Source organism: Lacerta agilis, chromosome 9 (genome assembly GCF_009819535.1).
Source record: "Lacerta agilis isolate rLacAgi1 chromosome 9, rLacAgi1.pri, whole genome shotgun sequence".
Classification (NCBI taxonomy): Eukaryota; Metazoa; Chordata; class Lepidosauria; order Squamata; family Lacertidae; genus Lacerta; species Lacerta agilis.
The window spans coordinates 63477205-63505185 of NC_046320.1; the positions used below are offsets into that span (position 1 = coordinate 63477205).

At 46.1% G+C, this 27981-nt stretch overlaps 1 protein-coding gene across 1 annotated transcript in view; it reads right to left on the reverse strand.

The window, feature by feature from the left end:
- Positions 1–6105: 6105 nt before the first annotated feature.
- Positions 6106–27981, reverse strand: part of FRAS1 (Fraser extracellular matrix complex subunit 1) — a 306274-nt gene continuing 284398 nt past the window's right edge. Inside the window, exons 61-73 of the mRNA XM_033159574.1 lie at positions 27724–27911; positions 27341–27616; positions 25213–25445; positions 23395–23555; positions 21338–21552; positions 18068–18218; positions 16432–16539; positions 15581–15740; positions 13689–13805; positions 10400–10566; positions 9654–9859; positions 7901–8047; positions 6106–6719 (exon numbers count right to left, since the gene is read on the reverse strand). Coding sequence (XP_033015465.1) covers positions 6123–6719; positions 7901–8047; positions 9654–9859; positions 10400–10566; positions 13689–13805; positions 15581–15740; positions 16432–16539; positions 18068–18218; positions 21338–21552; positions 23395–23555; positions 25213–25445; positions 27341–27616; positions 27724–27911 — 2726 coding nt within the window. The 3' untranslated portion in view covers positions 6106–6122. The remainder of the gene's footprint in view (positions 6720–7900; positions 8048–9653; positions 9860–10399; positions 10567–13688; positions 13806–15580; positions 15741–16431; positions 16540–18067; positions 18219–21337; positions 21553–23394; positions 23556–25212; positions 25446–27340; positions 27617–27723; positions 27912–27981) is intronic.

Below are 27981 nucleotides of genomic sequence, written 5' to 3' on the forward strand. Positions count from 1 at the left end.
TGCTTGTAAAGTGCAAATGCTCAAGTCCTGCACAGCCAAATAGCAGGTTTCCCAGAGAGTTTTACCAGGTGTTGATCAGCACAGTCTTTAGACAAATTTAGAGCATATTTAGAGCAGGGGAAGTTGGGATTACTCTGCCCATACAGAATTCCATCTGTTCCAACACACCCTCTCCAAAAGCCGCTTAGCTGAAAGAAAGCGCGATTAAGACTGCCACCATTGCACTTTTAACCACGGCATCATATTATCTACCAAGATATCCTGTCAAGGTTTCATTAATGTAGGGTTGCCATATTTCAAAAAGTGAAAATCTGGACACATTGTAAAGCCCCCCCTTTTTTTTTGCAAAGCTGTTGAGGTTTTTTTCCTTCTGCAAAATCTAAAAAAAGTAGTTTTTGAGCTACTTTAAAGGAAATTTGCCAAAATATGCACTTCTAACATGGATTGCTGTTATGTCCAGATTTCCCCAGACATTTCAGTGATTTCCACCCGGCCACCGTTTTCAACAGCCAAATCCTGGCTATGTCCAGGAAATTCTGGACGTGTGGTAGCCCTAATTAATGTCTACTATGGATAACAGTCACAGGCAGACCGATGCTCCATGAACTTCTCTAATCCTTAAACCAAATCAAGTGTCCAGATTTTTTACATGGTATAGTCCTCTCAGGACCACCCTGCTCCAAACTGCAGGTGTGTGCAAGTGTGTGTGTTATATATTATGAAGCTCTACCACATTCCCTGCACATGGACAGCTTCTCCTTCAAATGCTTGCTTTCCATGAACTGAGAGGCCTTTGATCTGAGCCAGATCACAAGAAGTATGCAATTCCACTCAGCTTTACCTTGAAGCGTTACAGTCACAACAGGAGTGCTGCTAACATGTAAAAGAGATTCATTCACCCACGATTCCATCCCTATGAGTCATCATGCCCTTTCCCTGCACATTAGCAACATACAATAGGAAGTATATCCTGCACCTCAGAGAGTCTCAAGAAAGCTCTAACAAAAATGGGGTTGGCGAGGGAGAGGAATCCCAAACCCATGTTGGGCATTATCTACCGGGTATATTAGGACTGAGGCTGTTGTATCAAACCAGGCCAGAGATGGAAACCCATCGGAAGTCCCAAGCCGGGCTTGTCGGAATGGGTATGTGTGTGTGTGTGGGGGGGGGAGTTTAACCCGCTGCACCCCCGAAGATTCCCCAGGCAACAGGAGTGTCAACTTGGCCCCGCGACCGTGGCTGTCTGGAGCCGTGGGTGCCATGCAGTGTACATGGCCCTGGCACGGAATTTTGTGGGTGCTCAGCTCGGGCATCCCAGGGCCCCAGGGAATTGACCATCGAACGTCGCCTGGCCCTGGGTGCCCGAGCACCCACAAAATCCAGGAGGTGGCACTCCTGATGGGGCAAAACTGCTGCCCCAAGCGCGCAACGCGCACCGTTTCCAATAATCCCAGGAAGAAGGCGCGGCTGGGGCGCCTCAGGCTACGGCACCGACCGAAGCGCGAGCGGTGGGGCACGAAAGCGCGCGCCCTCCAGCCTCAGTGGGGTCCCCCCGGCGCCCGAGAGGTGGAGTAAGAAGTCAACCGCCCCTTGCTCTCGATGACTTACCCGCCAGCAACAGCCAGACGTGCCCCAGGAACCGCGAGTTTGCAAAGGGAAAAAGCGCCTCTGGAGTGGAGCGACGGCCGGGCCGGGGGAAAGTTGCGCTCCGCCCTCGCTCGGCCCCACCTGCTGGGCCACGACGCCGGGGAGGGAGGCTGGGCTCACGGCCGGCCCATCCCAGCTCGCTGTCGGGTTATTCCTTGTCGCTCAACCCCGGAAGAGCCGGGAGGCTCGAACTGCGGCAACGCTCCTGCGCTTTGCCAAGAGTTGTGAGGCAGGCAGGCAGGGAGGCAGGCATCCCACAGGGGAAGATTATTGTATTTTAACATTCTGTTGGAAGCCGCCCAGAGTGGCTGGGGAAACTCAGCCAGATGGGCGGGGTATAAATAATAAATTATTATTATTATATTATGAAGCGCTCAGCTTTAGCACGACTTCTCTCTTTCTCTGGGCTGCATGCCTGCTGTATTAGCATCCCATGCAAACGCGAGGGCGTTTGGCCAAAAAGAAAAGGAAAGGGGCGCCAAAGCCAAGGGGAATTAAAAATTGCAATGTAGTCGAAGCAAAATTCCAAGTATGATTGATACTTGCCCAATAAAAATTATTCCTATTAAATAAAGCGCGTTTTTACGCAGCTGCAGTTGTTTTTCCATTCAGTGAGGAAAGTGATAGGGGAACGTGCTGGAAAGCGTGTTATGGCACGTCGTCTAATCTCCCCATAAACAAATCTGAATACTCCATAGTACCGCAAAGTTTGTGTAAACTTGTCGGAAGGTGGGCTCAAGAAATGGGTCGTCTGGAAGCAAGCTACTTTCCAGCCATTGCAGCATGGCAGAGGTGCCTAACTCCTCTCCTCACCACCCAGGTACACTAAGAGGAATTATCACAGTTAGAAGATCATTGCAGGCAGACAAAGATAGCATGGAGCAGGGCTGAAGAGGGGAGGCCTGAGGAGAATCCCAGGGCCAGACAGAGAGTCCTGGAGGGCCACGTTTGGCTCTGGGGCCTAAAGTTTCCCACCCTGCTTTATGAGACTGCAAAGGTACAATAAGGTTACCAGATTTTTTTCAATGAATCTTGGGACACTCTTCAACTTCCTATTAAATAGATGGATTTTGGCAGGGTACTGATTTGTAAATCTGGGGACTGTCCCTGGGAAACGGGGACATCTGGTAACTTTAGGTACAACTCTCCTCTTTGTAGCCTTGGCGAACACACTGGGCTGCTTTTCTCCCCTGTCTTCCATTGCCAGTTTACAATATAAAAACATAAGAATATATAACATGGTAATGGACAAAAACAATACCACCCTGTCTCTCACCCCTGAGAATGGCCACAGATTAGCCTGTGATAAAATGAAGGCTTTTCCCTGGCACTTATCCTGATGTCTGCATTGCTCTTTACATCTCTGAAATGTTGGCTGAAGGCGAATGTGATGAAATCTGCCTGGCCGATCTGGGTAAGTCTTTGCAACCAATTTCGATTGAAAGGCAACTTCAGTTGAAAAGTAACCAAATGTGATTTTTATTAGCAAAACAAAAAACCCAGCAACAATGCAGAGAAAAGGGTATCATGGAAATAAAAACCATTTGTCCCGTAACAAAATGACCAATGCTCCAGAATACATAAAAGGGCGAGTTTCAAGAAAACGGGTTGACAGCACCAAATGAGATTTACTCAGAGCAACTTAAAAGAACTTTGTTCTCAGAATGGGCAGTGCGCAGGAAGACGCTGGAGGGGAAGTATGCACATTGAAAGGGGGCAGGACTTGTATGCCTGCAGGCCTCAACACTTGAACATTTGGTGACAAACAGAAATATGCAATATCCATGTGCCAGCAGTTGTACAATTTAGGAGAAAGTATGTGTGCTTATTGTCTCTCGTTTCAACAGCATTGCAATCATTATTCGTATAACAACACCAATGTGCAAGATGCTCTGTACTACTACTGAGATGGATTTTCCATGGTTCCCCTACAGTTTTGCCAACGCCATTCATACACAATGTTGGCATTCCAGGACTAAATAACTTGGCACAGGATCCTGCCTGCCATGCCAGAGTAACTCCCCTGCGATATCATTTTTGTTACCGTTTTATTCCACCTTTTCCAGGAGCCCAGAATGCCACTCACGGGGGGGGGGGGGACATCAACTTGGCTTCTGAGCAGAGACTCAAACCCAGGGCTCCCTGTTCCAAGACCACTCTGGCGGCTCCCATGTTCTTCCCCAGATTCAGCAGGCTGCTGTGGGCCCCAGGTGTTTCAATGTGTGCAATGAACTCTGCCGCCCACATTCACTTCAATGGAGGGCAGGGTTCTGGGAGCACATGGAGCTACCCCTTTGTTGGTCTGAATGGGGACAGCTCACAAAGGCAGGGGCTCTGCGCATTCAATGACGTTGCATATCAGGCTCTGACATGGGACAATAGGCTAGACCTTGTACACAACATCCTGGCAGCGAAAGCTCCAGTCCCAATCTGTATGATGGTTTTATGTCAACACAAATGGCCTTTCTCCACCTAGGGTCAACCCACTGATGTGAATAGTCCAACAGAATGTTCACTTCACTGTTCAACAAGCCCTGGGAAAAGTCTTCAGTCCAGGGCACACAGGGGAACAATCTGAACACAGGTCAAAGCATTCACAAGACTTCATCAAAGCATCACGGATGTTGCTTAATTATGAACGGCAGAATGCTGAAACTGGGAATAAATGGGCCAGTGAGGGAAATCCAATACTGCCTGTTGGCATCGATCTAAACATATACAAAGTGATTGCGTGAATCAAACGAAGTAAAGCAAAGATTACAGGTCTTTTGACACTTTCAATTGTGCATCTACAGAAAATATATTGGCAATCTGAGCCAGGTGAAATATTCCACCATGGTCCGTCAGCTTCATAATTGTCTCAAAACCAGCCGCTATGATGAGACTGTCACAGCAGATTTGCAGCAGATCAAACAGTAATGAGATCAGGCACACTGCATTCAATGCATTTATACCCAACGTTTCTGAAATCAGAGTAGTTCTACTTCAATATCCACAAATATTTGCTCATCTCCTATGGGGGTCACTGTATTTACTTATGTGTAATCCGATCTTATGTATGCTTACTCAGGAACAAGTTCCTTGTTGTCGATGGTATGTATCTCCAAGTAGGTATGCTTAGGCACTAACAGCAGAACGTAATTGTTCTACAGTCTATTCCAGGCACTGAAGTTCCAATGCATGTGTGAAGCTCCCTCGTGAAATGATTTCCCCATTCGTGTCGAGGGAGGAAGCCAACCCACAAACATATACTCCTTTCCATTTGGACATTGGCTCACCCCACTGAAATAATTGAGAAAGCCTGCTCTGCTTGGATTTCTGGGTGTCCAATGGAACACTCATGGAATTATGGACTGGAGAAAATTCAGAAATGTATGACAATTCAGACATTTGAGAAATTAACATGAAGTGGAAGAGAAATTAACATGAAGTGGAAGAGAAATTAACATGAAGTGGAAGAGAAATTAACATGAAGTGGTTTCTACGGAGGAAGAAACCACTTCTTCTACTTAAGTGGAGACCGGCTGAATATTACCCAGCACATTTTTGGCACCAAATAAACAATGGGAGATAGCCTGCCAAGTCCATCGATTTCAAAGGGTCTATTCTGAATACAACTTAGTTGGGCATCACCAAACATATATGGCAGTGGTAGTTCTAGTAATAGCGGTGGTCAGATCTTCCTTTTGCTCAAAGAGAATGCATTATACATTTGGCTTAACATATTACCCTGTACCATGACAGCACAATGCACAAAGGAAAGAAAGGAAGGATAATTAGCAACTAAAATGACCTTTAAAAGCTGAGACTTGTGTCATGTGTGAACTGGCTCAAAGAGAAGCCCTCAAATCACTGCCAGCTTCCTCTAATGTTGCCACAGTGTGCTTCACTTTCACTCAGGAGCTGGAGGAACTGGATGCGTAGATATGGTTGAACCTCAACGTGACTGATGCAATAGTGGCTGCAAGAGGAAGCAGTGGACCACAGCAATTACTGCCCTGTTGCTTCTTCCACCTCCCAAGAAGCCTCATCTGCATTCGGCACCCTTCTCGTGTTTAATCAACCCCATTCTGCAGTGGAAGATACAGGAAACTGAGCACTGGAGGGAGGCTGGATGGGTGTGTGAATGGAATGCTGTCATCCAAGAGACTCGATTCGGCGCCTCCTGCCTGGGGAGCCTCAACGCAGGCCTGCTTTTCAACGAGGTAGCTCCGTTGCGGAGTGGAAGCGTGCAAAGACGTGTCGCTTGTTCACCGCTCAAGCAAACAATGACCGAAAAGGTATCGCTCTTCCCTTTCTCTCCCCACCACCCACAAAGACCGTTACAAAAATATCAGGGATGGTTTCTTTTTTTAAAAAAAACCATCAAATTATAGAAGTTTCCCAGCCACCCACCAACCCCGGCTCCAATTTCCTTTGTACAATTTATAAAAAAGATATTACAAAAAGGGGGGAAAAGAGTTGTGCACGGGCTACTAGACTTCTGTTCCGTCGTGTAAATTGTTGTGGACTTTCACCGCCAAGTTCACTTGCTTGACCTTTGCCCCTTGGGCCTTGTAGGCCCCATCACTTTCGCAGAGTACATTCAGGTTCTTCACGGTGCAATACTGCCTGTTGACGTTCTTCTCGACGCCCTCTGTGTTCCTCTTGGCAGCCTCCACTTTGGTGTTGAGAGGATACTGCTCCACGGCGTCCCTAGCCGCCTTTTTCTTTTTCCTGTGCTTCCGACACTTCCTGGTCACGAAGCAGAAGACCAGGAGAACCAGAAGGAGGAGCATGATGGCTGCGAAGGCACTGCCGATGGATGCCCCCGTCTGCGACAGGGAAGCGGCGGCCACTGCCTCTTGCTGCTCCAGGTTGAGGGACTTCATGTTCGTGCCGTTCTTGACCTGGTCTCCTTCGTTGTCGTAGATCAAGGAGTCGTCTAGAACCGGGCCGCCCTTGGGGCCCGCAAGGTCCCGGCGGCTGCGTCGCAGCTGCTGCACCAGAGAACGTGGCACCCGGGGACCCGCGATGGTCTCCGGGCCGATGACATAGATTACTTGGAGGTACCACTGATGCCCGGTTTCCACCTGTTTGAAAAGACACAAAGGAGCGCACAAAAATAAACTGAAAAAAGAGACTTCACTAGATGCTTCAGTGAAAACCCTCACTGCCCAATCCCCAAACCTAACTTTTCAGTTATTGGATAAAGGGAATTAATTGTTATTTGTTTATTCCTTATGTTTTGATAGCGCCCCCTTGAAAGATGGAGAGGAGGGAGCAGTAGAATTCCAGAAACAGAATTATAATTCCAGACAACTGCCCTTCGTAATCATATTACCCAAGAACATTCCCTCAAAGGCATCTATGAGAAGCGGTCGTCTGACAATCGTGCTCCTTAAGTGTATTCAAGAAACAGATGCCAAACTTAAGAAAAAGTTGCCCTTTCATTTTCAGATTAATTTTATATAGATATAATTTGGTTTTTCAGATTACAGTTTTATAATCACATATCCAACATACAACATAAAGACAAGATTCCATAGAATCTCCTGGACTTCCCTCCTCCCCTTTGTGGGTCCTGTTGTTAATCACTTCCTCCTGCATCTTGTATAATAATCCAAAACATTTACCTCTCCGTTATATCCAAAATTCACCATTAAACTACAAGTGTTATTCCAACCCTACCAACATTTTTAACTGTTTACAATGGTTTTTAAGGTACTGTACATTATAAATTTCCCCCATTCTTTATTAAAATTTTGGTTTTCCTGATTTCTGATTCTTCCCGTCATTTTTGCCATTTCAGCATAATCCATCAACTTAATCTGACATTCTTCTCTGGTTGGGACTTTATCTTCTTTCCATCTCTGGGCCCAGAGAAGGCATAGGGTTCAGGTATAAACCCATTTAACAGAGGATTGACACCACTCCCTTGGGCAGAGGAACCAGAGTGCCTGCCCACAGTGCCATCTCCTCATCTAAGGAAGATGGCACCCACCAGTCTTTCTCAACCTGCTGAACAACAACTTGCAACAGCTCTACTCTTGCACAGCCGTGATGACTTGGACTGATGCGAGTTGCTCTGCAAAACATCTCAAGGGCACCATTTTGACCAAAGTTGGCATACACAGACCCCCCCCCCCGCTCCCCCTCAAATTCCACACACCGAACAACGAGAAGGCATAGATTCTAGTGTTCCACTGCACAATCAATTTGTAGAATTAAAACCATGACGTTTGCCTGGGACATTAACTTGTATCCTACTCACCTTGTAGAGGGCATCTACCTTCATGATGAAGCCATCTACCCCAGGCATGCTGCTGACCAGGTGGAAATCCGGCAGCTCAGAAGCAAAACAGGCATCAAAAGGTACATCGTGGAAGTATTTGTCAGTCGCTTCCGGCTGAGTCCTGTCCTGGAATTTGAAGGGAGCGGTAGCCCATGATTAGAAGGTAAATGGAGACAACATGTTCTTAAGAGAGCAGGCCTACGCATCATTGTCCAAAGATGGCTCCCTGGAGAAGCAGGCAGCAGGTTGGCCAAAGGGGAGAGATACACAGCTACTGTGTGCTGGTCCATATCTTTTTTCCTCCGAGCTAATTGTCCCAATCTATTAAGTTCAGTTTGTTTAACTCAGGTTCTAGGCCAACAGGACTTTTGACACTTGTGTAACTACTGTCAGTTTGCATTTCTTGGTGCAGAAAGTATCGATCTGATGTCTAGAGATCTTTCCTGTTCTAATTAATTCAAGAGGGTTCTGGAAGCTTCTCTGTGTGAAAGAAACAAGAAGGTTCATGATGTTTGGGCTATTCCTTCAGAGAAGCTGAGCACAGCTGGTTTAAACTGGTTCTCTTACCTCTTTCTATCAAGGTCATGCTGACTATAATATTAAGGTCAGAAGGAGCCTGAGTTTCACTTTCTCTTTCCATCTCTTTTCCTTCTGGCGTGGTGTTCTGTACGTAGTATGCTTAGTGTTAAGGTTTAGACTTATTATAAATTATTGTAGCTTTAAGTCTGCTGTAACTGGTTAATTTCATATGGACAGTGCCAATCCTGAATGTATTGGATTTGTGACCATTACACTCATTTGCCTTCAGTAGAAGTCAAGCTCTGCTGGATGAAATATTAATTGCCTCTGGTCTATTTATTTATTTTTTAATCCTGCAACGTGTTTAAGTTGTTACTTTGCTAACTATACATTGGAATCTACTCTGGATCAATATTGAGTAGAATTTCAAAGACAACTACAATTCTCAAACCAACAGAACTACTGTCAGGGGAGAGAGAGAGGAAGAACTCTATGATACCTTGAAGAGTTCTCAATGATCAGTGTGGTGTTTCTTCTTAATTCACCACACTTACCATGGAACTAACAGTAATTTGCATGTATTTAGGACCACTGACCAATCGAGCCCAGTGCTGTCAGCTCTTGATTGGCAGCAGTTCTTCAGGATCTCAAGTAAAATTTCAGCTCTGTTACCTGAAATTAGAACCCCAGCATTGTAGAGTTGGAAGGGACCACGAGGGTCAACTCCCTGCAACACAAGAATCTTTTTGCCCAACATGGGGCTCAAACCCATGAACCTGAGGTTAAGAGTCTCATCTTTCAACCTTTTTTCCTCATCTTCAGATGCCCTCCAGATGTTTTGGACTACAGTGCCCATCGTGCTGGCTGTGGCTGATGGGTGTTGTAGTCCAGGTGGGCAAAATCTGGTCTAAATCACCTTTGAGGTCGCTTCCAGCTCTATGATTCTATTGATATTTGCTGCCTTTTAATAATGTCCACCTGAGGCAAATTTGACCTTGCCTGATGCTGGGGGCCAGCCTTGGGGTTTAGCAAGTAGTTGCACTGCCCTGTAGTAACCTATAACTTGGTAAATGTATCTCCAGAGGATCCCCTCTGGACATCCTTTCTGTCCCCCTGCCAAATGTGTGGTACAACAGCTGTCTACATCCACCCTAAGCCCAGGGTGGTTGCCCTTCAAAGCCTTTCTCCAAGATGCTAGAGTTACACAATGTACCAGCAGCAGAAATCTGTGCTTCAGGTGTTTGCTGGGTTGGATGCAGCCATATTGTGGACCCTCGTTATAGATGGTCCCCGTCGGGTCAAAGAAAGGCACGTAACCGTCCTTCCCTGTGCAGAGATAGACTTTTTCCAACTGCAGTTTGTAGGCAGAGTTGAGATTCTGCTCAGGATTCCACATCACGCGGCCGTAAAGGATTTGGCCTGAGGAAAGAAAACACACAGGAGTCAGGCTGAGTCAATATATGTATGTGTATATATATCTAGAGAGACCAGGAGTTTGTGTTATAAAAGAGGAAGAAAAACTTTTCTCTATGCCATGTATAATTTTATAAACTTTGCCCACCTTCCTGTTATTTACTTACTTACTTACTTACGACAAAGTAATAATTGGAAATAAGTAAGAATAAAAATCTGCACCCCTCCACCGAGACCATTCCTTTGCAACTATCCAACCTCCTAAAATTTCAACACCTCTTGCAATTTCCCTTTTAACAGTACAAATTCTACAAACACCCTCCATATCTCCTCAAAATCATTTATCCTGCATATTCCCCCGTCTTAACCTTAATGGCGCATGCTAATTTATAAATTTTTATCGTGTCACCTCTTACCAATCCAGGTTCCATTTCATTTAGACAACAGCTTTTTATCACTTCCCCTCCTTTTTCTGCAGTTTCTGCTGGGCAACAGGCGATGACAGGAAACCGCAACCCAATCCAACAAGAAAACGTAAACCCCTACCCTTTGAAAAAGCTCCTTTGTAGTCCATCTCTGCCATGGACATTTCCGATTTGGTTGGGTCCATCAGAAACACTTTCTCGTTGTTGCAGAGCTGAAACTCCGTGTTCAGGGAATACACCACGGGGACCGGCCGATTAGTTTGCTGGAAGGCAATTGGGATCAGAAATCTAAACAGGGGAGAGAGGAAACAAGAGAGAAATGGCCCTTGAGACAATTTCAGAATTTCGGCAGAGTGGAAGGCACACATTTTCCCAAGACTGACCTGCCCTACTCCCCTTTGCAGCTCCACAATCAGGGCCAGATTTAGGTTTGATGAGGCCCTAAACTACTGAAGGTAATGTGGCCCTGTATTTGTCCAGCTGTCCTTTGTCAAGAACAAATTGTCGCTGTTTTTTTATGTTGAATGTATGTTATACAGTAATCAATGTTCTGTTGGAAGCCGCCCAGAGTGGCTGGGGAAACCCAGCCAGAAGGGCGGGGTATAAATTATTATTATTATTATTATTATTATTATTATTATTATTATTATTAAATTTATGGCATAGCTGTCAACTTTCCCCCCTTTTAAAGGGAAATTCCCTTATTCCGAATAGGATTCCTTGCAAGAAAAGGGAAATGTTGACAGCTATGGTTTATGGACCTAATAGGTATCTAAAGCCATTTGCACATGTTCCCATGCAACCAGTCCATGCAGAATGTAGGCACCCTATATATAGAAATGAGCAAACCAGTGATATTTTAGGGAGCAGGCTAGCAGGCGGGGCCCATTACTTACATCACAGGAGCCTATACAACACAAAACACTGTTGCTGTATGTAGGTTTTATTTTATTTGTTTTTTTATCTTATATTTTGGAAATGTACACCCAGTTGCTTTTTCCTTTAATTTTCTTGGGGCCCCCCAAGAGAGTGGGGCCCTAAGCTATAGCTTGTTTAGCTTATACGTAAATCCAGCACTGCCCACAATGTCAATTTGGACAACTGACACCGTGACACTGATTGCCTTGTGTGCTTTTGCCTCTGGGTCTATCAACAACCTGAATGTGGCCCCCACCGTGTTGCCCAAGAGGCAATGCGGCCCTGAAATTGAAAGAGGCTCATTGTTCTTAATATAGCTCATGCCTCCTACAAATTGCATTACCCCCCCCCCCGAAAATAAAGCCTATTGCCCCAGAGCAAGGCTAGCCATGGCCCTGGATGGATTGTTTCTTGGATTTGGCCAACACTAATAAAGTGAGAACATCTAGCATTATTAGCCTTCCGGGAAAGAGAGCATAAAATTCAAACAGTTTTCTCCTCTGCCCCAAATGCTTTCAGTCTGACTGCTGGTGTGCTGGTGGTGTTAAGCGCCAGCTCCATCTTTGGAAATAATCCAAAGAAGACTTTTTGAAGCGCAGCACAAAGGAAAGGCTGTGATTCGAAGATCACAGATTTAAGCCTGCTGTTACCCTGCACAGTGCCGGCTTTTCACATGTCGTGTCAGACTACCGGCCAGATGCATTTGCAGGAATGTTGTCAAAAGCTTTTTTGATCTGAACAAAACAGAAGCAGCGTCGTGTAAAGACGCCTGTGCCAATATTTTCTCTTGGAGCAGGGAAAAAGAGCATTGCACAACTCAGGAACTGTATTATTCTTGAGTCTTGGGGAAAAGGGTTTAAACACGTCTCCCTCTTAAATTTCCCCATTTGTGCTTCTTGTTTGTCTGAATGAACAAGCCAGGTTCTGCTTGTCTTTTACACTAGCGATTTGTCACTACCTGAACACAAAAGATGCAACATTCAAATAAGAAAAGATGCAACATTCAAATGAAATCAAGCTGCCCGAGAGGCCATGAAATCTCCTTCCTTCAAATGTCTCAAATGTCTGATCAGAGCTGTCAACCTTCCTTTTTTTTGGCATTGGGAAATGGCCATAACTGTCAACTCTCCCTTTTTTGCAATGGGAAACGGCGCTGGAATAAGGGAATTTCCCGCAAAAAAAGGGAAAGTTGACAGTCTGATAGTGTGAAAAAGGGATCTCTGCATGTACTGATGTATGTGAGTAGGGCTCCTCCACATAGGGAGAGACCTTGATTGGGCCAGAGTGTCTCCTCTGCGCATGGAGAGGCTCTTCCCATGCACATCACTATGCACTATGCGGGTGGCGCTGTGGTCTAAACCACTCAGCCTCTTGGGCTTGCTGATTGGAAGGTTGGCGGTTCAGATCTCCGTGATGGGGTGAGCTCCTGTTGCTCTGTCCCAGCTCCTGCCAACCTAGCAGTTCGAAAGCACACCAGTGCAAGTAGATAAATTGGTACTGCTGCGGCGGGAAGGGAAACGACGTTTCCATGCACTCTGGTTTCCGTCACGGTGTCCCGTTGCACCAGAAGCAGTTTAATCCTGCTGGCCACATGACCCGGAAAGCTGTCTGTGGACAAACGCCGGCTCCCTCGGCCTGAAAGCGAGATGAGCGCCACAACCCCACAGTCGCCTTTGACTGGACTTAACCATCCAGGGGTCCTTTACCTTTTTACCTTTACCCATGTTGCCCCACACACCCTCATGTTTTGTCAGGAGCAGGAGTCAGCAATAAAACACCCATTGTCAGTGAAGTTACCTCTTTATTCAAAGAAACCAAAACAGCTCAGGCCTAGCGATCACGGCAACTCTTCCCAGTAGGTCTTGCCCCAATGAGGCAGCTGTGAGGACTGAAGGTCCCGCCTTCCTGCCGCTCCCTAAGATCTCCTCCCTCAGGTCCTTCCCAAGCTACCTGAGGCTCCTTCATCTTGTCTCTCTTTGCTCCTCCCTCTTCATTCCTCTATGTGATCTGGGAGACCAGGAGGGAGGGGAGCTGGTCATAGCAGGAGGGGGGGATTCCCTGGCTACTACAGCAACCGGCCTCCACTCAGCCTCTTGACCCCCCTCTGCTACTGCCTCCGAGTCTGGACTGTTCTCTGCCGCAGCCTCTTGCTGTTCACTAAACCCTGTTGCCTCTTTGGCTTCTGACACCTCCTCCTCCCAATCTGTCCCCTCTTCTCCTTTTGACCACTCATCAATCCCCTGGCTCTGAGCCTTCTTCCCTTGGAAGTTCTGCAGATGGTGCCTCCCACCACTCCTCTGAATCCAGCCAGTCCGCTCAATGGCCAAAGAAGAATGTGGCACTGTTGGGAGAGCAGAATGGGAGGAATCGGCTTCTGCATGTAGGAAAAGATGTGCAGGTATCTGTGTGTGCATCAGTCTCTCTCTCTCTTTACTGATGAATATTCCCAGGCAAGGTAAATCAAGCCACAAATAAAATAAGCATCTCCTTACTTTTCTGGAGCATGAGCAGTGCAGGGTAAAGGCTTGTCTCCTGGATCAACCCATGATTGCGTCGGCTGCACTGTGCACGGTATTAAGTAGATGGTGTATTCTCCCGAGTAATCCTTCCTGGAAGCAGAGAAGAAGCACCATAGTTACTGTATTGATTTGCATTGCTATTTATACCCCGAAGTCCTTTGTTTAAGGGCCTAGTGAGCTTGGCCAGGTGAACAAAACAAACACAGAAATGGAGCAGCCTTCTGGGCAAATAATTTACCATTTACCAATTTGGTATCTGAAGAAGTATGCATGCACACGAAAGCTCACACCAATAACAAACTTAGTTGGTCTCTAAGGTGCTACTGGAAGGAATTTTGTTTATTTTGTTTCAATTTACCAGCAGCGTTTGAACCACATACAGTGGTACCTCGGGTTAAGTACTTAATTCGTGCTGGAGGTCCGTTCTTAACCTGAAACTGTTCTTAACCTGAAGCACCACTTTAGCTAATGGGGCCTCCCACTGCCACTGCGCCGCCAGAGCACAATTTCTGTTCTTATCCTGAAGCAAAGTTCTTCATCTGAAGCGTTATTTCTGGGTTAGCGGAGTCTGTAACCTGAAGCGTATGTAACCCGAGGTACCACTGTATAGGCCAGAATATAGGTCATTGGCTGCAGCTTGATCTTGAGAAAAAACTTCCAAGTAGAGCCTGGTTCTTTGACCAGAGCAACTATGGATGGCTTTGGGCATCAACAGGAAGTGCTCAAAGGAGGATTTGTGTATCCTGTTGCTACACTTTTGGGTAGCATCTAAAGTGGCAGCTCACTGCAGAGAAATGTGCATGTTCCCATGGGTTGGGAATTAGATCAAACACCAAAAGAAGATGAAGAAGTCTCTCTCACATGCAAACTTTTTTTCCTAGTTCTTCCAGCTAGTGCTCTAAGAGATTCCACCTCCTGATGCTCCCTGCTACAGATTTATTTTCTTTAGTTCACATTTTCTCACTTTGTAGATGCTGCAAAAAAGACCTCTTTGCAGTTCCCCGCACAAGCGGCAGAAGCCAAGTGTAACCGCTGCACGACCTGATTGGCTGAAATAGTTAAGGAGTAGCACCAATTTTTGTGTTTGTGGGATAGAATTCTTAAGAAAATAATGTGGCTGGCATACTATTCAGCCATATTTAGCTTCCCAGATCTGAGAATAACTGCATGGCAGGGGGCTAGGTGGGGTGGAACAGGTCCAAATTCACCAGTTTTATGGGTGTCAATTAATTTCTAGCTCACCATCCCTTGAAATTAAAGAGAAACTTCGAATCTTAGGTCCTGTGTCTTCTCTTTTCTGCAGCTTTGGTCCAGCAGGCAGTTACGGAGTGTGGAAAAGACAGCAGCAAATCAGAGAAAGTTGCTCTCATGGAAGGAGAGCTGAACAACAGCCCTCTCAAGTACAAAGATGCAAGGAGTGGTTCCATAATCCCATGGGAAACCTATTGCCATGAACAGACTCAGCCATACTCCTGACTAACCTTCAACCCAGAAACGCCAGTGAGGCAGTTAGGTGCGCAGAACCCTCAACTGCCTTTCGAAACCATCATTCCTCTTCTGCCAGGAGCAGCCTTTGCTTTTCTCCTGCAGGATTCCCAAAGCCCTTGTCCCCCAAATTCCTAATAACTGGCAAATCCCACCCCACCGCACCCCATTCCACTCAGTCCCTCCAAAGTCCTAGTGCAATGCATAACTCACTCCAGCATCATTTCCCTGCTGCGCTCAACCCTATTATGTCCCCCTGGTTCTGAAAATTCACCCTGACAGAAACCTAGCATCAAGCTGAAGACATCTTGGGCAGCAGCAGGATGGCAGCAGCTTCAGTTGCAAAACATGGCAGGTTTTTGTTTTGTTTTTTGTCTTACCTGCTGTAGGAGCTGGTTGCTCTCCAGAGCTGATAAGGGGAATCGAAAGTCTGGCCACTCCATAAAAGCTGCAGGTCAAACTCCATCCCTCCCAAGTGATCAGGAGTCATGATGAAAGACTTTGCATCTGGCAAAGTATGGTGTTCCATCACAAAGTGCCCTGCATAGAGAGGGGGGAAAGGATGTTCTCGATGACGATAATAGCGTTAGCATCATTTTGCTTAATCTAAGGCTCATAAGGATTTAGCTTCTGAGCCATCTATGAATACCAGGGCTTAGCCCTGGGACAAGTGAAGGCATAGGAAAGAGGTGTGCCTTAGAGGTTGTAGGGTGCCATCAGGGATGTGGGTGGCACTGTGGTCTAAACCACTGAGCCTCTTGGGCTTGCCGATCAGAAGGTCAGCGGGTCGAATCCCCGCAACAGAGTGAGCTCCCGTTGCTCGGTCCCAGCTCCTGCCAACCTAGCAATTTGAAAGCACGCTGGTGCAAGTAGATAAATAGGTATCACTGTGGCGGGAAGGTAAATGGCGTTTCTGTGCACTCTGGTTTCCATCACAGTGTTTCCATTCCTCCAGAAGTGGTTTAGTCCTGCTGGCCACATGACCCAGAAAGCTGTCTGTGGACAAACGTCGGCTCCCTCGGCCTGAAAGTGAGATGAGCACCGCAAGCCCACAGTCGTCTTTGACTGGACTTAACCATCCAGGGGTCCTTTACCTTTTTACCTTAGGGTGCCATCATCCTGCAACAACCAGCATCTGCCCATATCTAGGATGAGGCATAAGAGTAAGGGATTCTAGAAAGTGTGACCTTCATCCAAACAGTTTTCCTTGCAGAAATCAAGAGCTGTTTACCTCGAAACTTGGCATGAGTCTTGAACTCAATGACTAGCCGACCATCCTCTCGAATGTAGATCCTTATTATCTGCAGCCTAGCAGAAAGGACGCTGTCAGTCTGAATGCCTGGAGGGAACAAGAGAATCAGCTGCCTCCTTCACAAAGGGATAAAGGAGCATTAATCAAACTGCACTGGTCCTCCTGTCACAACCCCGCGACTACAAGAAGAGAGCTAAGCCAGTTTTTACAGTTGTGTTTTGTTTATTTTTCCAAGAATGTGAAAAAAGCAACAAAAATAACAAGCACGGTTCTTGTGTCCAACAAATCATCAGAAAAAAACACTGTATGTATAAAAGGATGGGAAACAAGAAAAGGACAGGGGGGGACCACAGGATCTGGTGAGTCCAATCCTATCTAACTTACAAAGCTTCTGCAGAGGTTTCTATGAGTAGCTGGGAGATTTTCCCTCTCAATGGACTCGTTTACAAACAAAAGAAAAGGAAACCAGCAAGTGTCAAAGGTCCCAGGTTCTTATGACCCCTAGCACTGAAGACTGAGAGGATCAGAGACCAAATACAAGGGCTTCAAACATCCACTGTAAAGTCTGATACAGCAGATCTTGCTGCTTTCAGCAGGAAGCATATTAAGTGTGTATGAAAATGTGTTGGGCCCAGTTGCAGAGGCAAAAGACCCAAAGAGGGAGACTTGGGAACCACCTGTATTGTAATTGTGGAATCTTGTCAACTAGAATATCTCAGGATCGGTCAACATTAGGACACTGCTACCACATGTGGAGGAAAGTCCCCCTTGTTCAGGCTTCCTCAAACTCAGCCCTCCAGATGTTTTGAGACTACAATTCCCATCATCCGTGACCACTGGTCCTGCTAACTAGGGATCATGGGAGTTGTAGGCCAAAAACACCTGGAGGGCCGAGTTTGAGGAAGCCTGCCCTAGCTGAACAACCATGCCAACAGTTGGGCAACATCTCCTTCACGTAGCCCAGTTTAACTGGTGTCAGGTGCCATCTATGAGTTAGTGCTACCTTCCATATTGTTTCAGATGTGGTTTTAAAAGAGGATGGCATCAAGTCAAGGGTGGTGGTGTCTTCCATATCTCACTCCCAAGCCAGCTTCAGGCCATTAAAGTCCCCGTAAGCAATGGGTTTTTCATTTGATTTAATATTTGTATTCCTCTTTTCCAACAACAAAAGTTGAGCTCAAAGCGGCTCACAATCATCACCATAGCATTATTTTTTTTAAAAAAGAAAGAGTAAGCGTACTTTGCCATAGCTGTCAACTTTTCCCCTTTTTTAAGGGAAATTCCCTTATTCCGAATAGGATTCCTTGCAAGAAAAAGGAAAAGTTGACAGCTATGCACTTTGCTATTTATAAGCCTGACAAGGGTCACTTATTTATTTGGGCCGTGATCCTAAGTCTCATTAAATACAGTGGCTTCTGCATGCTGTTTGTTGACAAGGCTTATCTCCAGCCTTGGAGTTCAAGGTAGCAACGTAGGGGTCCCAGGCCCATCTAGACTCTGACCAGACCTATATCCCACTTAGCACAAGGTTCCTGCACCACATGCTTTCAAATCATGGGACCAGGCACACCAGCAGCGTCGCTGCATAGCACACTTTTGCACCACAACCACTCACCTGTTCTCCAGAGGACTGTGTCATAGAAGAAGGAAAACTCCATCTCAGTGTGATGTTCCAGAGAGGCCCATCCTCTAGGCGCGGTCACATAAATGTAGGAGACGTAGAGAGGGACATGGACTGTCAGGAAGGACTGTGCTGAATCGCGAACCTATCAGTGCACACAGAGTCGAAATGTTTGCATTTTTCCCCATCCAGGCTTTCCTCCAAAGGAGCTCAGGGCAGCATATATGATCCACCCAGTTCTTCCTAAGGGCAACCTAGTGAAAAAAGGCTTGGCTGTGGCTAGAGCACGAGGCTCTTAATCTCAAGGTCGTGGGTTTGATCCGCACGTTGGGCAAAAAGATTCCTGCATTGCAGGGGGCAGCACTAGGTGACCCTCATATTCCCTTCCAACTACAGTCATAACTTGGGTTGCGCTCGCTGCGGGTTGCGCGTTTTCAGGTTATGGAAACGCCAAACCCGGAAGTACCGGAACGGGTTACTTCTGGTTTTCGGTGCTCGAGCATGCACAGAAGCGCTAAATTGCGCTTTTGTGCATGAGCAGAAGCATCAAATCGCAACCCGCACATGCGCAGATGCGGCGCTGCGGGTTACGGACGCTGCGGGTTGCAAACGCGCCTCTCGCACGGATCGCATTCGCAACCCGAGCATCCACTGTACAATTCTACGAGACCAAGAGAGTGACTGGTCTAAGATCAACCAAAGAACTGAATAGGTGAGTAGAGATACGAACCCCATCAAAGTCCAGCACTCTGTCAAGGGGTTGGGGGGACCTGTGGCTCTCCAGGTATTGCTGGACTACAACTCCCATCATCCTTGACCATTAGTCAGCTGACTGGGGCTGATGGGAGCTGGCGTCCACGATCATATGAAGAGTCAGAAGTCCCCCTGCTGTAACTTCTGTGCCACACTGGTATTACTAATTCACCACATTTACTATTAATTATGATTGATAGTCTTAAAAAACACCAGTGTTCCTTGACTTTATCATCAAACCAGGTTGCTACCTTTTGACACAGACATACTGTTAGGTAACAGAGCCCCAAGGCCACACAAACTGAAGGCAAAGGTAAGCATTTGACCCATGTCTTACTGCTTCAGAGCTTTGCAATCCTTGGTTCTCATGGTTTATTTTTATGCAATTTATAAATCACTCGCCACTAAAAAAAAAATAGAGTCCCAAAGCAATTTAAAACCAAAGTAAAGGAATACAATAAAAGTCACATAAACATGATTAAAAACAGATTTAATCTGGCACTCAAAGATCTTTTGGAAAGAGAAAGAAAGCAGCAAGGACCATGTTCCGTCTACACAACGCTTTAGACAGAAACTAACATTCAAAGGCAAGTGTGATCCATTTTAGTACTATTCCTGCACATATGACAGCATCAAGCCACCTCTTCCTTTATGGAAAAGCCATAAAAGAAATCGGAAAATCCACTTATTCTACTGCTGATTAATAAAGCAAGCATGGCCAGACACCCAGATGCCCTTTTTATCTTCATCTCGTAACGATTACTATAATTGAGGTGACAGGTGAATAGGTTTCTGCGGCTATTAGCATTCTTCTCCAGTATCGCGGAAAGTCTCCTAATTTAAGGCCAAGGTGGAGGCCCTGTCTCTCTTTTCATGCTCTCTACAGATCCTGAAATGGAAACAAACGATCCCAGGGTATGGTCTGAAGGCGTGCGATGCCACCACCTTGCTGAAGCTAAGCAGGGCTGGCTCTTGTCAACATCTGGATGGGAGACCTTATGGAAACCACAGGCATGCCACTTGGATGCCATGACAGGAGAAAGGTGGGATATAAATGCAGGAAAATAAATAGCTAATAAATAAGCATGGATCCTGCGACTACTTGAATTCCAAAGGCCCGTCCCACACTGTTCAGGGGAGCCCCTCCGACCCTCAAGAAAATGCCACCAGTTGCAAACCAGTTGAGGTTGCTTCTACTTGGGGGTTCCTGAGCCATGCTCCTTAGTGGAACCGACCTCCAGCAAAAGCAGAGTTTGCATTCAGCAGCCAGGATTTGAATACAAGCCAGGACTGCAAAGGATGGAGCAGCTCCTGATTCTTCCTCTAAAGATGTCAAGTAACTTCCAGGGGGGCAGCCCCATTGAGCTGTCGAAAGGGTGGGCCTGGTCTGGATCTGGCTCATGAACTGGATCCAGGTCAAAACCCCTGCCTCTTTAGTACAGGGCTCTCCATCTTTAAGGGTCCAGCAGCACATTTACAAATCGAAGGGACTCTCGTGGGCACCACAGGATGCCAGTTTCACAGAAGAACAACTGGTGATATTTACCGATGACTTCATAACTTACAAAGTAGCACTATATGCGTTGGCAGCTAAGAAGATCAGGAGAAAAGTACTAGATAAAATAGCGGTCAATTGCAAAGGTGATTCAGACATTTAAGCTGGCACATTCTACCTGAGAACCGCTTGCTATTCGATCATATGCAACAAACACCGTATTTTTCCGTCTATAAGACACCCCCATGTATATGATGCCCCCTATTTGGCGGGACTCCGATTTAAGAAAATGAAGGGGAGATGGCCCCATGTATAACACACCCCCTAATTTTTGACATTATTTTTTAGGGGGGAAACCTAGTCTTATACACAGAAAAATACGGTAATTTTTAGGAGAAGTGATCGTGGTTGATTGCATCTGCAGGGCCTGATATTTTTATGGTTTTTATGCTTATTGTTGCATTTCTTCTTATTCCCATTGTGAATGATGCCATGGCCTTTGGCTAGTGCAATAAAGTTTATGATGACGATAAACTGATGATATTTTGAACCGACACCCTTGCCCCAAAACTGGAAAATATCTACACCACTTCCCCCAAACCTAACTGATAAAAAAGCAGGCAGATGCCTTTAAAAAGGAGGAATAAAGGCCTTTCAGAAACTCATTAAAAACTTAAAATTTGCGAGGGGCAGAGGGTCTTAACATATCTGAAGAAGTGTGCATGCACACGAAAGCTCATACCAAGAACAAACTCAGTTGGTCTCTAAGGTGCTACTGGAAAGAATTTTTGATTTTGTTTTGACTGTGGTATCTGTATGTCTTTGTTCATGTATTCCCCCCAATAAAATATTATTTTTTAAAAATTGGGAGGGGCAGAGGGTCTTAACAGGCCCTCAAGTTGGGGGGGGGAGAAGGTGTCCTGGTGTCCACAGGAATCATACTGGGAACCCCAGCATTCAATCCAAGAAACCCAATAGGAGATTTTCCTGACTGGCCCCCAGCTGGACAGCATTACCTGGAAGTCGGCAGTGACTGATCCTCCGCAGACGTCAATTAATTCTGTCATGTCATAGTACGCGTCAAAAGTCCAGATGCAGCTCTTCAGGTTCAGGTGCTTGTACAGCTGGATGGTCTTTGGCTCTCTCACACTGGGGTCGAACTGGTACGGTCGATCATACCCGGGTCCCAGAACGATGCTATTGTAGGTCACTTCATCTAGGAATCCAGCTTCTGGGATGGAAACCAGGGGATACATCAAGGTTTCGTTATGTTACACTTTGGTTATGCATCAGATCTGCTGTGAAATACATTTTCATGTGGGATATATCCAGCCAACATGCTTAACTCTAATTAATGCATGAAGGGGTTAAGACCAGAGAGCATAGCTGTCAAGTTTCGGATTTGAAAATAAGGGATCAGCAGTCTCACCTATCCCGGGGACAGTCACATGTCAGTGGTGGGCGGAGCCAGAAGCAAAAGTGGGCGGGGCAGCAATGTAAACTCCAAGCGGGCTTGGGCTCGGAGTGGAGCAAATAGGAGGGCAGCCAGCAAAGAGGAGGGGAACCATGTGCTCCGCGCGGTGGAGCCCCATCGCCTTCTTGTCTGATCCCATCAAAACAGGACAGGAAGCAGCAGCTGCTCAAAGGCAGCCAGGCTCCGCCCGCCAGCTAACCCTATTGGCCGGCTGAGGGGCTCGGCGGCAACGGATAGGGGCTGATGCAGGGGGAGGAATACACCCCCCTGTAAGCACGGGAAACGGCTCCCACTTGCTTTTCTCTCCAAGTAGGCTAGGTCTTCCCACCCAGTCCCTGGCCAGCAGGGGAGGAGCTGCTTCCATTAAAAATAGGAAATTTAAGGGAAATAAACAATAAGGGAGAGCAGCGGGAAACTGCTTAAAATAAGGGAGAATCCCGGGGAAAACGGGATACTTGACAGCACTGCCAGAGAGTAAGCTGTCCTGCCAGGCTTAGCTAGGCCACAACAGATCACCTTGAGAGGAAGCTCTATCAAACTCTTTGTTCTCCCACTTACTGCCTTTATTCCACCATGTGGAACCCTCCAGTAAGGATGTCTAAGCTGGATGCTTCAAGCTTCGACCGCATGGCTTTAAGAAGCCACCTTTGTGCTTCTATACATATAATTTAGAAACACTTATCTTTGGGGAGCTAACCTCAGTTCTGCTGCCTGACTTTTCTTGCTGCTGTATGGGAAAGCACACGAATCTAACATGTGAAGATTTAAGTAAACCATTTTTAGCTTACCAAATGTGGTCTGTTTCTATGCTAAGGGAAGTGGGAAAGTTTGGAAGAAACTTAGAAGGGGATGATTTAAAGGTCCAACAGCCTATATTTCCACTTTCCTGCATGTTTGTTTATTATTATTATTATTATTATTATTATTATTATTATTATTATTATTATTTTCAGTCTCTGCTGGGGCTCTCTCACCAAAGAGTAATTGCCCCAAACCTGGATCTAGGCACCCAGGGAATTCTCCTTTTATATTACCTACCTTTTATTTCCTTTCTACTTTACCATAAACCAACATTTCATGCATAAATACCGTATATTCCGGCGTATAAAACGACTGGGCGTATAAGACGACCCCCCAACTTTTCCAGTTAAAATATAGAGTTTGAGATATACTCAACCACAGATTTTCCACCCGGCGTATAAGACGACCCCCGACTTTTGAGAAGATTTTCCTGGATTAAAAAGTATTCTTATACGCCAGAATATACTGTAGGCAGATAATATCTGCTATCTACAGCATCAGGGTCAAACTGCTCATTGAAGACATAGAATGTTTGTTTCAGTATCCGGTCCCGCAAGAAGCTGATCTGCAACCCTTTTCCTTTTTCTCTGCCTACATCTTTGTGCAAACGCCATGGGGTCTGGAGACATGGGGCTCGAGAAAGGTCACGGGCCAAGCCCCCTATGCCCATTAATCTATCCCTGGAGGTGGTCTTCTGGGACCCCCTGCCATCAAGGACCAGCCCTGCAGGATACCAGCAGCGAAACTGCTGCTTAATTGAATGCGCACATTTAGTGGCAGCGGCCCATAATTGATTACCTGAGATGCCCTTAAGATCTTGGATGCTGACCAGGTTGGAACAGACGTGCTGGTGCCTGTAGATGGATTCCGACAAGAGGAAATGCAAGTTGTGCAGAGGCATCGTGGAGATGAGAGGGAGCATCCCGTCCTGGTGTGGAATCTGCACTGAGATATGGATTCTGCAAAACCACAAAGCGGCAGGAGTTGAAGTGGGGAGAGGATGCACTGGATAAAAGACACACGTTTTGCATAAACATAACAAAATGCAAATTGCACTGCCTTGCAGCACAGGCCCCTGTTTTAAGAGCCAGTGCGGTGTAGTGGCTAAGAGCAGTAGACTTGTAATCTGGTGAACCGGGTTCGCGTCTCCACTCCTCCACATGCAGCTGCTGGGTGACCTTGGGCTAGTCACGCTTCTTTGAAGTCTCTCAGCCCTACTCACCTCACAGAGTGTTTGTTGTGGGGAAGGGAAAGGAGAATGTTAGCCGCTTTGAGACTCCTTCAGATAGTGATAAAGCGGGATATCAAATCTAAACTCTTCTTCTTCTTCTTAATCCCTGGAAGGATTGGGAATGTCTCCTGCCTGAAACTCCAGAGAGCAGCTGCCTAGCAGCACAGACAGAACTTTGCTGGATTGACTTGGTATAAGGCTACTTTCCAAGTTCATCATCTCACATATCAAGCTTGATGTGTCTTATCCCAGGCAAATGGGTAGAGGGTTGTAGCCATAAAATTAGTGGCCAGCATCCAGAATTACACACACTTCAGATCTGCACATGCAATCAACCTTGTTCAGCCTGCTGGTTCACTGCCAAATGTAAGAGAGGGCCTACATTCAGTTAACAGCAGGATGTAGACGTGTGGAGGAGCTATTTGAATCTGAGACTCATTCCCAATATATATGAGGGGCTGAAAATAAAATCTAAGCAGCTGCTTTTTCCTCAGCTTGCTGATCCTTCCAAAAACAAACAGATTCATCGAGTTTGTTTAAGAAATATTTTCACTGAAACTTTATTAGCAAAACCTTTTGGTCCATTTCCCATCTTTGTTTTCAGCCACATATGCTTTCATTAGTAATACCCTAAATGTTGAAGTGTTTGGAAATTTTTAAAATGCAGACCCCTGGAAATTGATTGCAAATGTGTTAACTCTCCTAGCACCACCCCAAGTAGCATTATATGCCTGCTGTTTCACCTTTTGATCTCCCCTTCATTAAAAAAAATTGCAGTAAAAGTTCCAAATAAAGAAAGCCGGGACCATTTATGCCTTTCATTCCTTTCTTTCTTTGGGTCAAGGAGAAAAGTTCTGGGTTAAAGAAAGAACCGAGTCATATTCAGAACAGACCTCCCCAAATTCGAGGGGCTGAAGCTGCTTAGGTCCACCGATTTCAATAGTTCTGCTCTGAGTATGACTAATGTTGGATATCATCCTTTATCTTTCTTTATTTCTGAGAATCATTTGGAAGCATTTCTAAAATCAGAGTCCCATACTATCTGTACATTTGTCCCCTTGTTCAAATTTAGCTCAAAATAATCCCCTCATACTTTTCCCACTTTTTAAAATGGTCCTCTAATAGATCTTCATTTAATCTTCATCTGAAAGTGGTTTGTTTCTCATTTTGCATTTCTAAAATTAATGGATTATGATCTGATATTGTCCTTGGCCTTATTTCTATTTTCATCACCTTTAACTCTAATTCTTTGGATATCCAAATTGCATCTATTCTCTCATTTGAATAAAAAGTGAACACTCTGTCTAATAAATGTTTGTTTCTCCAAATATCTATTAAATTCAAATTCTCTACCATTTCCCTGAAACTTTTTGGAAGTCCTCTACCTGTTGGGGTGCTCCTTGTGCTTAACATCCAGATACTTCAAAGTAGCAACAAAGGACTGCGCTTGAAACCCCCGGGCTGTTCCAGCCACTATTGGCGTGTGGCAGATGGCGCTGTCTGTCCCAATGGTGACTATGTTGCTTCTCAGTGGGGTGCCGGCGTGGCCAACCTTGTCCACGGCTTTGGCCACGCAGCGAACGTGGAATCGCCGGCTGAAGTAAATGCTGTCCAGCACCTGGGAAGGAAGGAAAGAGAGAGAGAGAGGAAGGAAGTAAGGAAGGAAGGAGAGGTGATTCTCATTGTGGCCTAAACAGCTGAAGTTGTTGTTGTTTAGTCGTTTAGTCGTGTCCGACTCTTCGTGACCCCATGGACCAGAGCACGCCAGGCACCCCTATCCTCCACTGCCTCCCACAGTTTGGCCAAACTCATGCCAGTCGCTTCGAGAACACTGTCCAACCATCTCATCCTCTGTCGCCCCCTTCTCCTTGTGCCCTCCATCTTTCCCAACATCAGGGTCTTTTCCAGGGAGTCTTCTCTTCTCATGAGGTGGCCAAAGTATTGGAGCCTCAACTTCAGGATCTGCCCTTCCAGTGAGCACTCAGGGCTGATTTCTTTAAGGATGGATATGTTTGATCTTTTTGCAGTCCATGGGACTCTCAAGAGTCTCCTCCAGCACCATAATTCAAAAGCATCAATTCTTTGGCGATCAGCCTTCTTTATGGTCCAGCTCTCACTTCCATACATTACTACTGGGAAAACTGTAGCTGATAGCCTTATATATATATTTAAATGCTTCAATATATTATTAGAATATTATTACTTTTCTGTCCATCCACATTCAAAGAGGCTTAACTATGCCATGCACATATTAAAACAGTAATACAGTACAGAAGTATAAGGAGATGGAAACCAAGCAGAGAAAGATCAGGAAGCCAGCTAGTGTCGGGATCTACAGAATGTTGTGTGAGATAGTAAGTCTGCAGGCCTGAGTTTACTAGTAAAGTGGAACTAGCTGATGCAACTGGCTGATGTAATAAGCCTGCAAAACTTACTGTAGAAGTGCTGGGTCAGAATGACTCAGCAGGAATGTGCTGACAGGTGATTAGCTGTCATCAGTATAAAAGGGAAACCTGTCAAGCAGTGTGGTCAGAGAGAGAGGGGGGGTCTTCCTAATTGCCTTAGGGTGCAGCCAGGTACTCTGTTTGTCTGTATGAACTGCTCGTGTATCTTAGCCTGTAGATCAGGGGTCCCCAAACTAAGGCCCGGGGGCCGGATGCAGCCCAATCGCCTTCTAAATCCGGCCCACGGATGATCCGGGAATCAGTGTGTTTTTACATGAGTGGAATGTGTGCTTTTATTTAATATGCATCTCTGGGTTATTTGTGGGGCATAGGAATTTGTTCATTTTTTTTTTCAAAATATAGTCCGGCCTCCCACAAGGTCTGAGAGACGGTGGACTGGCCCCCTGCTGAAAAGGTTTGCTGACCCCTGCTGTAGATATTTGTATATAGCTCACAATAAATATACTGCACTAAAGAACCTGGGACTTTGAGCATCTCTGCTAAAGCGCCATGGAGGAATTTGCAACAGCTAGGACACTCTCTGCCTCTCTAGTTAGAAAGATCAAAGGCAGCAAGTCAAGGGAGAAAAGCTCTTGCTTGTCAAAGGCAGCCTTTTGCCAACTTGGCAGCAAGAGCCAGTGATTTGTGGGGGACTAAACCAGCCAGGGAAGCTTCAGAACTGGAGGGTGCAGCAGAGGAAGGGTAGGAGGAAGAGGAAGAGGCAGGTCAGGCAAGTGAAGGGCCAGGTGCTTTCCCACCATCTCCTGCTCCACTGTCTCACAGAACCAGGAGCGGACTGAAAAGGGAGGAGCAGAGGAAGTTTCCATGCAGGCATAGTCTCTGGCTGTGTGCATGCAGCCCATCGGTGGAAAGTACATAAACTGGTGGAGAATGATGCAACTGCTGTCATAGAGCACGGACTTGAGAATAGCTGCCTAGCCACTAGATTGACATGTGTAGGTATCCAGAGCTATAGAATCGACTGTGTTATCTTTGAAAATAAAGACTTAACTATTTGCCGCTCGCAATCCTTTGGCTGCAAAGCCCCCTTGACAGTCTCTGCACATACCATGTGATTGACACTGGTGAAGGGAGTGTTGTCTGTAATCGTTTCAAAGGGAGATCTGGCTCCATTCCCGTCTGTGGGCGTAGCCACTTCCCAACTGAACTGTATGGAGGACTGGTTTATCCCGGCGTCGCCACAGCGCTCTTTCATCACAGAGTACTTGGGGAAGTGAGGGTCGCAAGGCGTCACGCAGACCAACGGGTACCCTGGAGAGGGAGACTTCTTAGCTCCTTCTTTGGCTTCTTCTTCTACGTGATCATACTCTGACAGCGTAACCACCTGCAGGGACACAATACAAGGCTTAGGACTCCAGGGAAGGGACCTTGCAACTGCAGCTAACGGCTAATCTCAAATAACTCAGGGATCCACTGGTTAGAGCCACTTACAATAGGAGGGGCTGGCAAAATGAGGCTCCCAGCTGCTTCCTGGTCCAGAATGGTGACAATCGTAGTGGTGATCTCCCCCAGGACAGCTTCAACAGGGTCATCTGGCCCTAACACCAGGGAAAAGGACTCGTGCCACTCCCTGTCTTCATTGGACATGATCTCTACCTTAAATACGATGTGGTCCACTCCTGCACGAACGGACATGAGAGAGGGTTGAGTCAAACCAGCCTGTCATCTGACAGGACTTTTAAATGCTTC